This window comes from Anastrepha ludens, chromosome 5 (genome assembly GCF_028408465.1).
Source record: "Anastrepha ludens isolate Willacy chromosome 5, idAnaLude1.1, whole genome shotgun sequence".
NCBI classification, from domain to species: domain Eukaryota; kingdom Metazoa; phylum Arthropoda; class Insecta; order Diptera; family Tephritidae; genus Anastrepha; species Anastrepha ludens.
This window is the reverse complement of record NC_071501.1, coordinates 111,202,030-111,217,204: the sequence shown is the minus strand read 5'-3', so window position 1 is coordinate 111,217,204 and position 15,175 is coordinate 111,202,030. Positions and strand designations below refer to the sequence as shown.

General features: G+C 36.3%; 1 protein-coding gene across 1 annotated transcript in view; it reads right to left on the bottom strand.

Annotated features, from left to right (window-relative positions):
- Positions 1-15,175, bottom strand: part of LOC128863484 (cytochrome b5-related protein) — a 32,491-nt gene extending 17,316 nt beyond the window's left edge. The window contains exon 1 of the mRNA XM_054102670.1: positions 14,305-15,175. Within this exon, the coding sequence (XP_053958645.1) occupies positions 14,305-14,411 (107 nt within the window). The 5' untranslated portion in view covers positions 14,412-15,175. The remainder of the gene's footprint in view (positions 1-14,304) is intronic.

Sequence of the window (15,175 nt, the reverse complement as noted above, 5' to 3'; positions counted from 1 at the left end):
GCTTTGAATCTTTTCTGCGTAGCTTGTTGACAAAGAGGACTAGATTTTGTGAACTTGACGCACAAGTTGCTTTAAATCGTGCACTATCGTTTCGACATATTTTGTAGTTACAAGAAAAAACTGGTTCTTTTCTTTTGACACAGACTGTATATGGCTAAATCGATGTAATCTCTCAGCTCTGGAAGCTCTGAAATCTCTGTCTGCTATGCGAATTTTCGTGAGTTATCTATACTAAGCGCTGGTAGGGCCCACCTTAACTTTAGCTTTCTGTTGTGTTCGCATGCGAGTTTACTTTTCTTTTGTTCACAACAGGAACGAGTGGAAAACAAACCCAAAATGGATGAGTGATAATTCACAAAAATGGTACACTGATGGAACAAAAACACTTTATGGTGTAGGAGCAGAAGTAGTGGGGTCCAGAATCCACAAATCATTCACTCTCATCAGGAACACTACCATTCTCCAAGCGAAATTATACGCAATAATGGAAGCAGTAAACATCATGCAACGTAGAAACCACAAGAGAGTAAAGATCAAAATACTCTCGGACAGCCAATCAGTTCTAAAAGCTTTAGATAGCTATACATACAACTCAAAAACTCTTTTAGAATGCCACAAGGCACTCAATAACCTCGCATCCAAAAACAATGTCTCATTAATTTGGGTACCAGGACATGAGGGATATGACGGCAACGAAAAGGCAGACTTTCATGCCAAAAAAGGGGCAGATGTAAATTTCATCGGGCCTAGTCCCGTGTTTGGAATTAACAAAAACAGCCTAAAACAAAAAGTAAAATACTGGGCCAAAACTCTATTAAATCAGCATTCGAACAATGTAGAGGGTCTTAGACATTCCAAAAAGTTCTTAAGTTTCAATGCTAAAAATGGCCCTCACGTTAAACAAAAAGAGCATTCGCACTCTCATAGGCGCCCTCACGGGTCACTTCACCTGCAATAAACACTTACATAAATTAAGCATAACTAACACCAGCATCTGCAGATTTTGCTGCGAAGATGAGGAGTCTATAGAACATCTCATCATCGAATGTCCGGGGTTGACGCATAGAAGGAAAAAGTTTTTAAACAAATCCATGCTTACAGATGAAGACCTACAATCACTCCCTCAGAAGGAGCTGTTAATTTTTTTGATATTAGTTTTAAGGTTCAAAATACTTTTTTGAGGAAAAAAATATATATAATTTGGGACTATGCGTTTGTTGAATATATTTAGGGGGCGTCCATAAATTACGTGAGGTGTTTTTTTCAATTTTCTGACCCTCCCTCCCCCCCTGGTGAGATGTCGTGAGATTTTATTCAACCCCCTCCCCCATCCCCCAATCTCACGTGAGATTTTTCAAAATGTGGGTTTCTTATGTAAACGCGTTGGATTGTTATTGTAAAAAGAAAAAAAATTTGCTTCGTGCTTTTATTTACGACTAGTTAAGACTAGTAATCAATATTGCTGAGAGTTATAAGTGTAATAAAAATTTAACAATAGAAGACTTAAATCGTAACTACTGCGATTAAAAAAAGAATATCTACTCTAATTCAGTCCATGGAGAATCATGCGCGGTTTCAAGAGAGACTATCGGGACCAACATGTCCATATGATTTTCAGTAAAATCATGTGCTCCTTCAACTTCGTTCTAATATAGCCACTCTAAGCCGTTGACGCTTGCGCACAGTAACTCATTAGCTCGTCTTGTGACAATCCGTGAGGGTCGCACTTTGCGGAACATACGCGCTTGCTTAGCTGGTGCAATGTGAGCTGCTCTCCTGTGCTCTGCAGCTCTTGTGATAGATGCGAAGTAAATACCGCATGTACTGCAGCATATTTTCTCTAAATCATCACGTATACTTGGGCAATAGAGATCAATAGGCGTGCTGATGAAGGCATTCAGCGGTTGAATCGGTACGCGTATTAGAAATGGAGCAAATGATTTTCCGTCATGTTCTTTAAAGTCCGGAATTGTCAAACGTCAACCTGAGTGATAGGGCATTCGGCTCATAGTGGCGCGAAAACAATCGACGGGCTACACTGTACCGCAAATTCAGATTAAATTGAGCTATTTGGTATAAAACAAATATGGTGGTTTGACAGTAGTAATGTATAACGTCGAAGTATGAATGAAATTATTTTCTTTCGAACGAATTAGTGAATGATCTTAATCATACTACGATTACGCTTGAGATTAAATCTTAAGCATGTACAATTTTTTTGTTTCAATCAGAGAAAAAATTGCGTGATATTTGCCGAGACCCCCCCTCTCTCCAACGTAAGATTAGATGAGATTTGACTCGACCCCCTCCCCCCCTTAAACATCTCACGTAATTTATGGACGCCCCCTTACTTACTTCTTTGGTAATTTTTCTCCTAAATTTTCCTTAATTTATAAATATAGAAAAGAATAATAATTGACAGGGTAGCATTGCGGCGACGCTCGCTATTAGTACATTTGTTGACCAACTGTGGGGAATTAAGCTCAAAGTGAAACAGAAGAGGCGAATTATGTATTTGATAAAAAAAAAACAATGGCAAAAGTGCAAAGAGTTACAATTGGCCTTTCAAAAACGAGAACAATTTTGCGTACGCAATTTTGGTTTTCTTCGACCCATACGAGATGCCTGAAAGTAGTGCAAAAAAGTGTACGGGAAAATATAATGGACCTCTTCTATTCGCCCCTTCTCCGCTTGCTATCTCTATCCTCGATTAACTTAACGAAAAAATTCCATGCGAAAGCAACAACAAAGCTATCGAGTAAGATTCGCCGCTAGCGAGTATGGCTATAGCTCATTAGGCCGCACAGTCTTACCAACACAAATACATAGTTTAGGGCAGTTCTCTTTCCGCGTTGTTGACAAATCGCACCCTAAATACAAAAGGGTCACAACTCAAAATGCACCTTCTGCTCAAATATGAACGAGACGTTATCAATAAAACGGTCCGCGGATGACATATGGCAAAAATAAATTTTTTGTTTTTTGGTAGGACTGTTATAAGCGTACATGGCGAATTTCAGCGTAATATGTCACATAGTTTGTTTTCTGTGCTACTGTAGACAAGTCAAGCTCGAGTGTGGAAAATTTTGAGTTGTGCCCTTTTGTATTTAGGGTGCGAAATGTTCATTTATACTATTTAGTTGCCTCACCTATTCGCTACTTGCTAAGGCTTGGCAAAAAGAAGAGGTCTAATTGAGATATGCAAGCTGAATTGTAGCCTAGACTGAAGGGCGCGTTAAACCGGATTACCGGCGCAGTTGATTTTGATTAAAATTGTAGTGTAGCAGCCGCGTATTAGTGAACAGCTAATTTGCTAAGAAATAACTATTTATCAACAAAAAAAAAAATCTTAAATTGCAATTTCTCAAACTGCTCCGAAATTTCAATACAATTAATGTAATTTCGACCCTGTTAGTGTAATTTGGGTGGAAAATTTTCCTCAAACTCGCACTTTGCTCTTTGAATTTTTTAGTTCCACTAAAGTCTTTTGATAGCCGTAGATCCGTATCATTTACTTAGACGTTATTAACAGTGTTGTTGATTGTTCTTACTTGGTTAGAATGAATTATATTTAATGTCACCAAGCGATTTCTTCGTAAATTTGTTTCCATTTTATTGTAGAAAGGCGAGAACAAAATATGGCAGTAATGCTTCCATTTACTGTACCATTGGAGAGTTTATTAAAAAAATTTAAAAAATAAATAAAATAAATAAATGGCGCCTACACTTCTGTTGGGTGTTTGGCCGAGTTCCTCCTCCTATTTGTGGCGTGCGTCTTGTTCCACACAAATGGAAATTAATGCCCTGCCCATAATGCTGCATCACTTGATTTTTCTCTGCCAAAGGCCGTTTTTTCTCTCTTGACTAGTTTTTATTTTAAATATTTTTAATATCAGTTTGCGTAAAAGGAAATCTCTTATTTTCTCGGTAGATGGCTGTAGTGTTCGATATCTCGTAAATTATCTTTCAAACAATTTAAAGATCATGCTCGTCGTCAAGGTGACACTTCACACTGAAAAACTTCTTTTGCGGTATTTTGTTTGTTCCATTCAGTTGTGAATTACGGGGCAATGGAAGTCAACAAAGAGAAAATTCAGTACATTTTACAGTTTTTCTTTGACAATGGCGAAAATGCAAGACAGACCGCTGAAATTGTGAATGGTGTTTATGGTGCCGATACTGCAACAGCAAATTACGTGCAATTTTGGTTTCGCCGATTCCGTGCAGGCATTTTTGATGTTAAAGAAAATGCCGATAATGTCGATGAAATCACAGAAATACAGTTAGTAACAGAAGTAAGTATACACCGGACACGTTTTCAATTTTCCCCCAATTGATTCCTTCAAACAACCTAAGTTATAACAAAATTGTGTTTGATTTACATGAATGAAATACAAAAGTCATATATAATCCAAATAATGACAAAATTTTAAAAAGGAACAAAATTATAGCCTTTTATATTAAACTTTACAAAAATTCATGTCTCAAAAGTAAGTATACAGCTCATCATATTATTAATTTGTGAAATCAAAAACATAATTAAAACCAAATCTTAGTATTTGGTAGGATAACCATTAGACTTTACAATCGCTTTAAGTCGTAATGGCATTGATTTCACCAAGTTTTCAGTTACAGCTGGTGATATTTTATTCCATTCCCCTTTAAGGACGTTGTTTAGTTGTTCCTTATTTCTAATCGGATGTTTACGTATTTGCCGCTTTAAATGTTCTTTTAAATGTTCGATTGGGTTGGTATCCGGGGACTGTGGCGGTGTTTTCAACTGTTTTCGCACATTGCATAACAGCCACTCTCGTACATTATCGTCATTATTTATTTATTTATTTATTTAAGTCTATGAATTACAATCCTTACAGACTATGATACAAAAGTTGCTTAGATTAAGCTACAAATATATTATATGTATTTAAAAACTATACTAGCTACTAACTAACTATAATATAGAATTCAAAAGATTTAAAAGTGCTGTTCTTGAAAGCGAGAAATCAAGAAGAACATCATTATGAACGGCATTTAATTCCCGTAAAGCACGAGTAATGGGAGCATTGCTGGCATACGTAGTTTTAAAGTTTCCCCCATAATAAGGGTAGAAGTTCCTAAGAGATCGCTGGGGAACATTAAATCGAATCCTTTCCAACAAGTAGGGACAATCAATTACTCCAGTAATAATATTATGAGTAAAAGACAGACACAGTATAGTCCTACGAATCTCTAAGGACTTGAGACTTATAAGCATGAGACGAGCAGAATATGATGGCATGGGATCAATAAAATTCAGGGATCGAAGGGCATATTTGAGAAATATTTTTTGCACACGTTCGATTCTATTAATAGCTTGCTGACTACAAGGTCTCCAAATAAAAGCAGCATATTCTAAATGGGATCTAACAAAAGATGTATACAGTAACTTAATGGTATAGGGATCAGAGAACTTAGTGGCGTTTCGTCTGATGAAGCCCAACATCGAAAAAGATTTAGAAGTAATATAATTTATATGGTTATTAAAAGAGAATTTGTTATCGAAGATGACGCCAAGATCCTTAAACTCACTAACACACTGCAGGATACATGCCGAGATCCTGTACTTAGTGCACAAAATATTAGATGTTTTAGAGTAAGATATTTGGAAGCACTTAGATAAGTTCAGCGAAAGTCGTGAATTCTGGCACCAGAAATAAAGCCTATTCATATCGGCTTGAAGTCTAATGGCATCCTCTTGCGTCTTGATCGCTGAGAAGATCTTAAGGTCATCAGCATAAAGCAAAAATTTAGCAAATGTGAAACAACTTTTGATGTCATTAATAAATAACACAAATAAAAGCGGTCCCAAGATACTTCCTTGCGGAACACCTGAGATGGCAGCAAAGGAGGTAGATGAAATACCATCGATTGTTACAACACAGCGTCTATTGCTCAAATAAGAGTTTATCCATTGCAGAAATGTAGAATGAAAGCCAAGACTAGCTAATTTTTTAACTAAGATTCTATGAGAAACTTTGTCGAAGGCTTTCGAAAAGTCGGTGTAAATACAGTCGACCTGGAAGCCAGCGGAGAAAGAATCAATGCAGTATTCACTAAAAACGGCCAGATTAGATACTGTAGATCTGTTAGCAATAAACCCATGCTGATTAGGGCAAATTAAAGATTTAACGGCAAAACTCAGCTTTGCATAGACCGCATGCTCAAAAATTTTGGAGATAGCCGACAGCTTAGAGATAGGTCTATAATTTCTAACGTCATTTTTATTGCCACTCTTAAAGAAGGGCGTAATGAAAGAGAGTTTCCATGCGTCAATGAAACACCCCGACGATAAAGATTTGTTGAAAATAATTTTCAGGGGATAGACGAAGGCCGGACAGTTTTTTATCAAAACTGCTGAAAGTCCATCAGCATCAGTTTGAGAGGATGATTTCAATTTAGTTAAAGCATTACTAATATCCTCAGAAGAGAGGCAAAGACCTCCAAAGTTCAGGGCATAATCTAAGTCAGAAGAAAAGTCGGATGGGCGATCAAGTTCGTCGTCAGCAAAATTAGATTTAAAAAATTCAGCAAACAAGTTTGCCGTTTCAGTTGGGGTTCGCGCTTGGCTATTATCGAAAAACATACCAGTGGGAACACTGGCACTGCTCCTTCTAGATTTTATGTATTTCCAGAAGATTTTAGGATTCGCTTTAATGTTTAACTCTATATTGGTAATATAGCTGTTATAGAGAGATTTATTTAAATCGTTGAAATCCTTTAACGCTTGCTTATATTTAACGAAGTACAAAATGATTCTTCGTAGATTTAAACTTCTTGAAATAATTATTTTTAAGATTTTTAAGCTTTTTCAGAGACTTAGAATACCAGGGCAATTTATAGGGCTTTTTCTTTCTGAGCGGAATGTTATCTAAGCAGAGTTTAGACAAAATGGACTTAAACGCAGAAAAACTACTAGATGTGTCAAGTTCAGCAAATAAATTATCCCAATTAATTATCCTGCTGGAAGATAAACGTTCCTCCAAAGCCCAATTTCGTGGCGCCTTCTTTTAAAATATTTCTTTCAAAATATTTAAATAACCATATCGGTCCATAATATTTTCCTTAAATATTAAGTTTCCAACCCCGTTCGCAGAAATACATCCCCAAACCATTACAGAGCCCCCTCCATGCTTCACAGTGACGGTAATATTGTTTTGATTAATTCCGCGTTAACTTTTCTCTAAACTTTTTCACGGCCATGAGATCCACAGATACTGAACTTACACTCATCAGAAAATATGATTTGGTTCCAAAACGTTTGGTCATATTTTTCATGATCTTTTGCGAATGAAATCCGTTTACTCTGATTGACCCTAACATTGCGCCCATGATAACCAGCACTATGACAAACCCGGCGAATAGTTTGGGTGCTAAATTGTTTTCCAGTCTCATTTTCAACTTCAGATTTCAATTTGGAGGCACTTATTTTGGGGTGTGTCCTGATTTTCCGTACGACTAAGCTTTTTTCTCAGGGACTTAAGAGCGACGGACGCCCACAACGCTCTTTATTAGTGGCGCTTCCCGCACTTTTATATTTATTCACAATCTTTTGAACTGTAGCAAAACTCCTATCTATCAAACGACCGATTTCTCGCAATGATTTATGTTCCTTGTGATATTTTATAATCCGTTTTTTTAAATCATCAGAAAGCTCTTTTCCTCTTGGTGCCATTACTAAAAATGTCGCAAAAATTAATACAAAACGTACTTCCCTAAATTTTTATACTCACTTCAATTATTTCCTTTTAAGACAAAGCAAAGCGTGGATAACGGTACCCAAAATTTACAGCTAAATTAAGGCGCATATGAAAGCTTATCCCAGTAGACAATTATCATGTGTAAAATATTTTGATTACATATTAAAAAACCGTTTCGCAAATACCTAAACTGTCGATGACAAGACTATTAAAAAGTCTACTACAGATATCGATGGTTTTCGAGAAAAGCGACACAACTCAAAATTAACTCAAATTCGGAGTTTTGCCGTTAAAAGCAAAAATCAACTAGAGAGTATATATATTTTTATCTGGAAAAGCATCATAAGCGAAGCTTGAAGCAATTCTGAGAGATGGCGTTAGTGTCGTTTTGTCAGGTGATCGAATTGGCGCGTCAATTATCTAGAAAACTGACCCACCTCAGTATTTTGTATTTTTGAATTATATCACTTTTCTCAAAAACCATCGATATGTGAAGTCTGAAGTTTACTATCAGTTTCTGAAGAGCTGCCCGTAATTGTAAAACATAGATTATGCGCCCTGCCCCAGGATTTGTTTTGCTTTAAATTCCCAAACTCATTTGTGTAATGGAGGATAAGAATTATCCTGGTGGCAGTGAATAGACTTTAAATTTGTCGTCGAACTTCTAAACATCGAATCACCGATATAGCCAAGACAAAGTTTCCAAGGAACATTTTAAATGCTGAGCGTAGCATAAGCGAATGTCTAGAGAATCTGATGAGAACATCGAAAATTACCTTCCTGATCTTAAGAATTTCATTAAAGGTCATAAGAATGACAAAATAAGCGTCTGTTCATTTGATCAAAGCAGTCAGTTTAGGCACTTGGCCCGTTGTGATGCCGCATTAGTGCCCAAACTATCTTAGAAGTAGTTGTCGTTTAACAGGAATTGTATATCTCTGCTTCACATACGTAGAGTTTTCCCAATTATCGAGGGATTGTCTACTCAAAAAGGAGTAGTTTTCAAGGTACAGTTCTAAGATACTCTCTAAAAGTGGGTTAGGTTATGCGGTCGCTAAATAGAGCCCTCAATGTAACGGGATATCACATTCATCCGTTTTGATACCAATGCGAAGAGAAAATGGGAATAAGAACGTTTGTGACAAAAAATCCAAGGTTGATAAATTAAAAGATTTGGCCATCTCAAGCAAAATTGTGAGACTAACTTCGGCCACTCCTTATATGAGCGCAATGTGTGAAAGATTAAAACCATATGCCATCTCACTGATTGGATCTCATCAGTGTGGTGTTAGACCGGGAAAGTCCGCCATCGACCAGATCTTCACACTACGCCTAATCCTGGAGAAAACCAATGACGAAGATAATGACATAATCTTTCGTTTAAAGACCTCCTACCCGGACATCGGCAGCCTCCTGACAGTTGTTAAAGGGGAATTGTAGAAATTGTTTCTCAGGATAGCGCAGAAAATGGAAGGAGATCAAGTCGAGGGAACTGTATCATCGCTAGGTGTAACAAATCGGAGATGGCGCGCGCAAAGCAGAGACGCCTGGAGAGTCGGCTTAGTGCAGTCGGCCTTAATCCGGTAATGGGGTGTGATCCTTGATCAGGCCATATGAGTAAGCAAGTAAGTAACTTCGGCTACCAAGCCATCAGAGTTTGGGCAGTAGAAATCTGACGGCACACAATCTCAGTTTGGTCATAAACAAACCGCCGTCACATTCTATGTGACGTCAGCAATTCAACTCATTCCTTGAGACTTGCTGCGAACCAGTTAACGGGCTGATGTTGACTGCACCTTTTGAATTCTTTTCACCATGAAAAAAACCCCATCTCTCACTCAAAAGTGAGACTGCCTTTTTGTTTATGTTTTTTTCCAATAGCTGCTATGAGTTCTTATCATTTTTCCTTTTTCTTATCGCTTGTTGTTGGTCTTATCAATGCAAGTTGCAAAATACGTGGGTCGCTGACTTATTGTTTTTATTGCCTGTTTATCATCTGACATAGTTTTTTGCTGCTTATTTTACATGGGGCAAACTACATATATTGAACTCTATTACAATATTAAATGCATGCTCAATGATATTTGAACACTGTTAAGTAATGTTTTTTTTTTGTTATAACGACGCACAGGGTACTCTTTTGCGTCTCTGAGTGCTCGTTAGTCTATAACTTTTGAACAGCTGCCTTTTTTGGACGCTGTTTTTTGTGAATTATTGCAAAAAATCATGCGTCTTAAAATATGTACCTATGTATAGTATGTATATATGTAAAGTGAGATATTCAAAAATGTTTAAACAATGTGCCTTCATAGGGTAAGACTGAATCGCGAGAATTGTGAAAATGGTTTAAATAAACGAAGTAACGTGTTTTTATTTTTTTTTGTAACTTTTTAAATTTTATTTTAAAAATATTTTAAAACTTTTAAATCAAAAAAAAAAAAAAGTTACGTGTTTTTATTTTTGTTTTGTTTTTAAAAATTTTTAAAATTTTAAATTTAAATTTAAATAAAATTGTTAAGTCAATGGCTTAACAACTTTACAGACTGTATAGCGTACAAACTAATTTGGAACAAATAATATTAAAAATTAAAAAATTAATATTTGGAGTACAAATAATATTAAAAAAAATAGTTTGAAAAAATATTCATAATTTTTGTTCGCAAGTTTTGCGCAAATGGTTTAAAATTGTTTTATGGTCGATTTTTATTTGCTGGGTGATGCTACGACTACTAACAAGCCGGTCAACTACGACTATTTCTGTGATTTTATCGATATTTTCTGATATAATTTAAAATTTTTTTAAATTAATTTGCAGTTACTGTATCGGCATCATTCACAATTTCAACGGTCTGGCTTGCATTTTCGCCTTTATCAAAGAAAAACTGTAAAATTTGCCGAATTTTCTTTTTGTTGACTTCCATTGTTAACACCCTGTAACTCACAACTGCATGAAACGAACCGCAATACCGCAAAATAATTTTTTTTCAGTGTGAAATGTCACCTTGACAATGAGCATAAATTTTAAATTGTTTGAGTAATGTTTTACGAGATACTGATCACTAAAGCTATCTACCGAGAAAATGGATTTCTTTTTCCTCAAACTAATATATAAAAATGACCTTCTATTGAATGAAAGGTGAATGATACTCTTATTGTATTTAATTTTTGTTGGTGCTTTTGTTCTTGCTGAAAATGAATCTATATATCATTCCGCATATGTTACTCGAAAACCGCATCAAATTAAATCATTCGATCTAATATTCCTTAACTTTTTTGAGTTTGACCGCATAAATAGCTGTGCTTTAAGCGGGCCTCAAACCATGAGAATTGGTTGAATTTGGTTTCGTTCGGTGAAGGATTTTCATTGCAAATTGTTCGCCGCCAAGTATACATGGAACGCGGAGAGTCCAAATAATTGTCTTGTATGCCATGTTGCACTTTTTCCGCTCTTGAGTTTACACTTCGAAATCTCAAAAGTCAAAACTATTTTATCTCCTTCAAAATACGATCCGTCTGAAGCAACACACATGTTTCAACGTTTAACCCAGTCCTACATGCACCCCTGGTCAGGTCCTTCGTCGCATCTCTTTGATCTGCTCTATTGACTGAAATCTCCTTCCACGAAGTGATAATTTCAACTTGGAAAACAAGAAGAAGTCGCACGGGGCCATATCAGGTGAATACGGTGCTTGCACGATGGTATTTAATTGGTGTTTGGTCAAATAATCCAGCACAATTTGGGCTCGGTGCGATGGCGCGTTACCATCATGCAAAATCCAAGAATTGTTTGCCCACGTTTCCGGCCGTTTGCGACGTACAGCATCTCTCAAACGATTCAAAACGGATAAATAATATACTTTATTGACTGTCTGGCCCGATGGAAGGTACTCATGGTGCACTATGCCTTGGCAATCGAAGAAAACATTCACGGTACTTTTTGATCATAGGGTATGATATACAACGCGTTGACCAACTTTATTATCCTCATTTTCGTGGTGTAGAACATTTTGCCAAATGGAGGAATCAAGTGAAATTTGTACAATAATATATTAATAAATGTTGAAACTTTATTTTATTTATTACTTAGTATTTAATATATAAATTTTTTTTTTCTTTATTTTTTTTATTTTTTTCTGTTTTTTAATTTTTTTCTATTTTTTGTTAATTGTTTTTTATTTATTATCATTATTTATACAATTATATACAATTTTTCGTTGTGTTGAACATTTTTCCAAATGCAGGAATGAAGTGAAATTTGTTCAATAATAATAAATACTGAAATTTTATTTATTTTGTTATTTATTACGTAGTATTTGTTATTATATTTATAAATTTTTTTTTATTGTTTTTATTTTTTGGATTAAAAAAAATTGTTTTTTATTTTCTAATAGGACTATCATTAAGTTCGTGCGGTTTTACAACAGATGGCGTAACTTGATTATTATTCCATCGATCCACATTTCCAAACATTCGTTGGAGAGCTACTGTCGTAAGGCACAAACGTCAGTATAAGTTTTTTATTTGAAGCGTAAACAACAATATTTTTACCACACTTGAAAATGTCGAATTTCGTGCCAAATAATGTGTTTTTGCGGGGAATTCTTCTTCATTATTTTAATATGAAGAAAAAAGCAGCCGAAAGTCATCGTATCTTGGTGGAAGTTTATGGTGAGCATGCTCTATCTGAGCGAACGTGCCAGAAGTGGTTTGCACGCTTTAAAAGTGGTGATTTTGGCTTGGAAGACGAAGAACGCGAGGGTGCGCCGCCAAAGTTCATGGATACCGAATTGGAGGAATTGCTCGATCAAGATCCGGCTCAAACGCAAGAAGAGGTTGCAAAAACTTTGGGAGTTGATCAATCAACCATTTCCAAACGTTTAAAAGCCATGGGAATGATCCGAAAGGTAGGCCATTGGGTGCCGTATGAATTGAAGCCAAGAGACGTTGAACGCCGTTTTATGGCATGCGAACAACTGCTTCAACGGCACAAAAGAAAGGGTTTTTTGCATCGAATTGTGACTGGCGATGAAAAGTGGGTCCATTACGACAATCCAAAACGTCGGGCAACGTATGGATACCCTGGCCATGCTTCAACATCGACGTCGGCGCAGAATATTCATGGCCTGAAGGTTATGCTGTGTATCTGGTGGGACCAGCTGGGTGTTGTGTATTATGAGCTACTGAAACCGAATGAAACGATTACGGGGGATGTCTACCGACGACAATTGATGCGTTTGAGCCGAGCACTGCGAGAAAAACGGCCGCAATACGCCGATAGACACGACAAAGTTATTTTGCAACATGACAATGCTCGGCCACATGTTGCACAAGTGGTCAAAACATACTTAGAAACGCTCAAATGGGATGTCCTACCCCACCCGCCGTATAGTCCAGACCTTGCGCCATCCGATTACTATCTCTTCCGATCGATGCAACATGGCCTGGCTGACCAGCACTTCCGTAATTACGATGAAGTCAAAAAATGGATCGATTCGTGGATTGCGGCAAAACCGACCGAATTTTTCACAAAGGGAATCCGTGAATTGCCAGAAAGATGGGAAAAAGTAGTAGTAAGCGATGGACAATATTTTGAATATTAAATTTGTAACCATTTTTCGTCAATAAAGTTTCAAATTTCGGAAAAAACCGCACGAACTTATTCATAGTCCTATTAAATTTCTTTTTTCAATTTCTTAAATTTTTTTTTTAATTTTTAATTTAAAATTTTTTTACGTATTTAATTTTTTTTTTATTGTAATTTTTATTTTTTTTATATTTTTTCATATATTTTTAAAATTTTTTATGTTTTTATGTTTTTCAATTGCATTAGTTTTCTCTGTAAATAAATAAAAAGAAAAATCGTAACAAAGTTGGTTGTACAATCTGCGTATACACGTTCCAAGTTATTGTAAAACCGCTAACTCCGCCCACCAAAAATTAAAACATTTTAATTTTCATGCAACCATTGGACCAACATGGAAATTGGGTGTACAACCATCCCAAGTTGATACAACGGTTGAAGCGTGTATACTTTGCATTATGATTTGTTTGTGGGCCGCCTAAGAGACTGTGACTTCAGTGAAATACAATAGTTCTAATGAACTAAATATCACTCATACGCAGAGTAGCGTATAGACCTGCAGGATTTTTCAACTGATACGAGAACACAATTTTCTTTTTACTTTTATTTTCATTTAAAAATGTAAATATTAAATAGGGTAAAAACTTTAGCATAGCACTATGCTTGTGGCAAACCTAATAACAAAGAGTGGTTAAATTTCAAGGACGGATGTTGAATGTGAACCACACCTAAACGTCAACGACACCGTTGGACTTCTTTCTTTGGGGTTATTTGAAAGAAAAGGTGTACGTCGATAAGCCAGCAACAATTCAGGAGCTAAACGATGAGACAATTCGGCACATTAACGGCATAGAACCTCAATTATGCCTCGGCGTGAAACTTACCCCCCCTTTATTAGAGAAATTTGTAAAGTAGTGTGATAAAAATAAATGTATGAGTGCCTATACGAGTATGTAGATATGTTTTTCAATTTGTCACTTAACTCACCCTTCACATGTTTTGACTAGTAAATCGCGATAAGTTGGATATTTCCGCAATATATTCGAGACCTTCCAGTCTTCCTGCTTCATATCGGTCACATCACACTTTGCCATAGTTGAAACGTTTTTTCGTCACTTTCTGCACATTCAATAATAAATAAGCGTAATTTTATCCTTACGTTTCACTACACCTCAAGTTGCTGTTTATAGCAAACCGCACAGTATTAAACACAAACTCGAATGCAACTTTAAATTTTGCTTAATGAAAACAAACAAAAAGAAGTCAACCAACAAATGCGCTGGAGACCAACACATACACACATACACTAGAGACTGATATACATATGCGAGTATTATTAATATATTAGAATTGCAAATTAGCGAAGGTCGACGGTCGATGGTCGACCGCAAGCAGATAGTGGATAGCGGATAGATAGCAGCAGCGATAATAATTCAGTACTGTTAGCAAACTAGTTGCGGTGATTCGATTAGTTGTAGCAGAGCGTAGCTTTGTTCGTTCAAAAATAAAAGCGATTAAGCGTTAAATACAAAATACTTTTTGCATACTTTTGTTCAAGTTCGCAGGTCTGTGCGACGCGCTGGGTTCTTATTTATTGAGTAAGCACCAGCGCATGCCTGAATCGTCTTTTTATTTGTTTCAGCCCATCTAAGACAGACATTTAGGCTCGAACAACGCAAGTCACTAATGACACTTTTTACTCTCTCCAAATCGATCTTTATTGCTTTCTTGTTTATTACACTTTTACATTATTGCATATATTCAAGGGGTAAAAGGTTGAGGGTGTCCCACAAGAGATTACCAGTATTGAGTACGAGAATCCACTAAGCTATGCGCTTATGCCTTGACTGATACACAG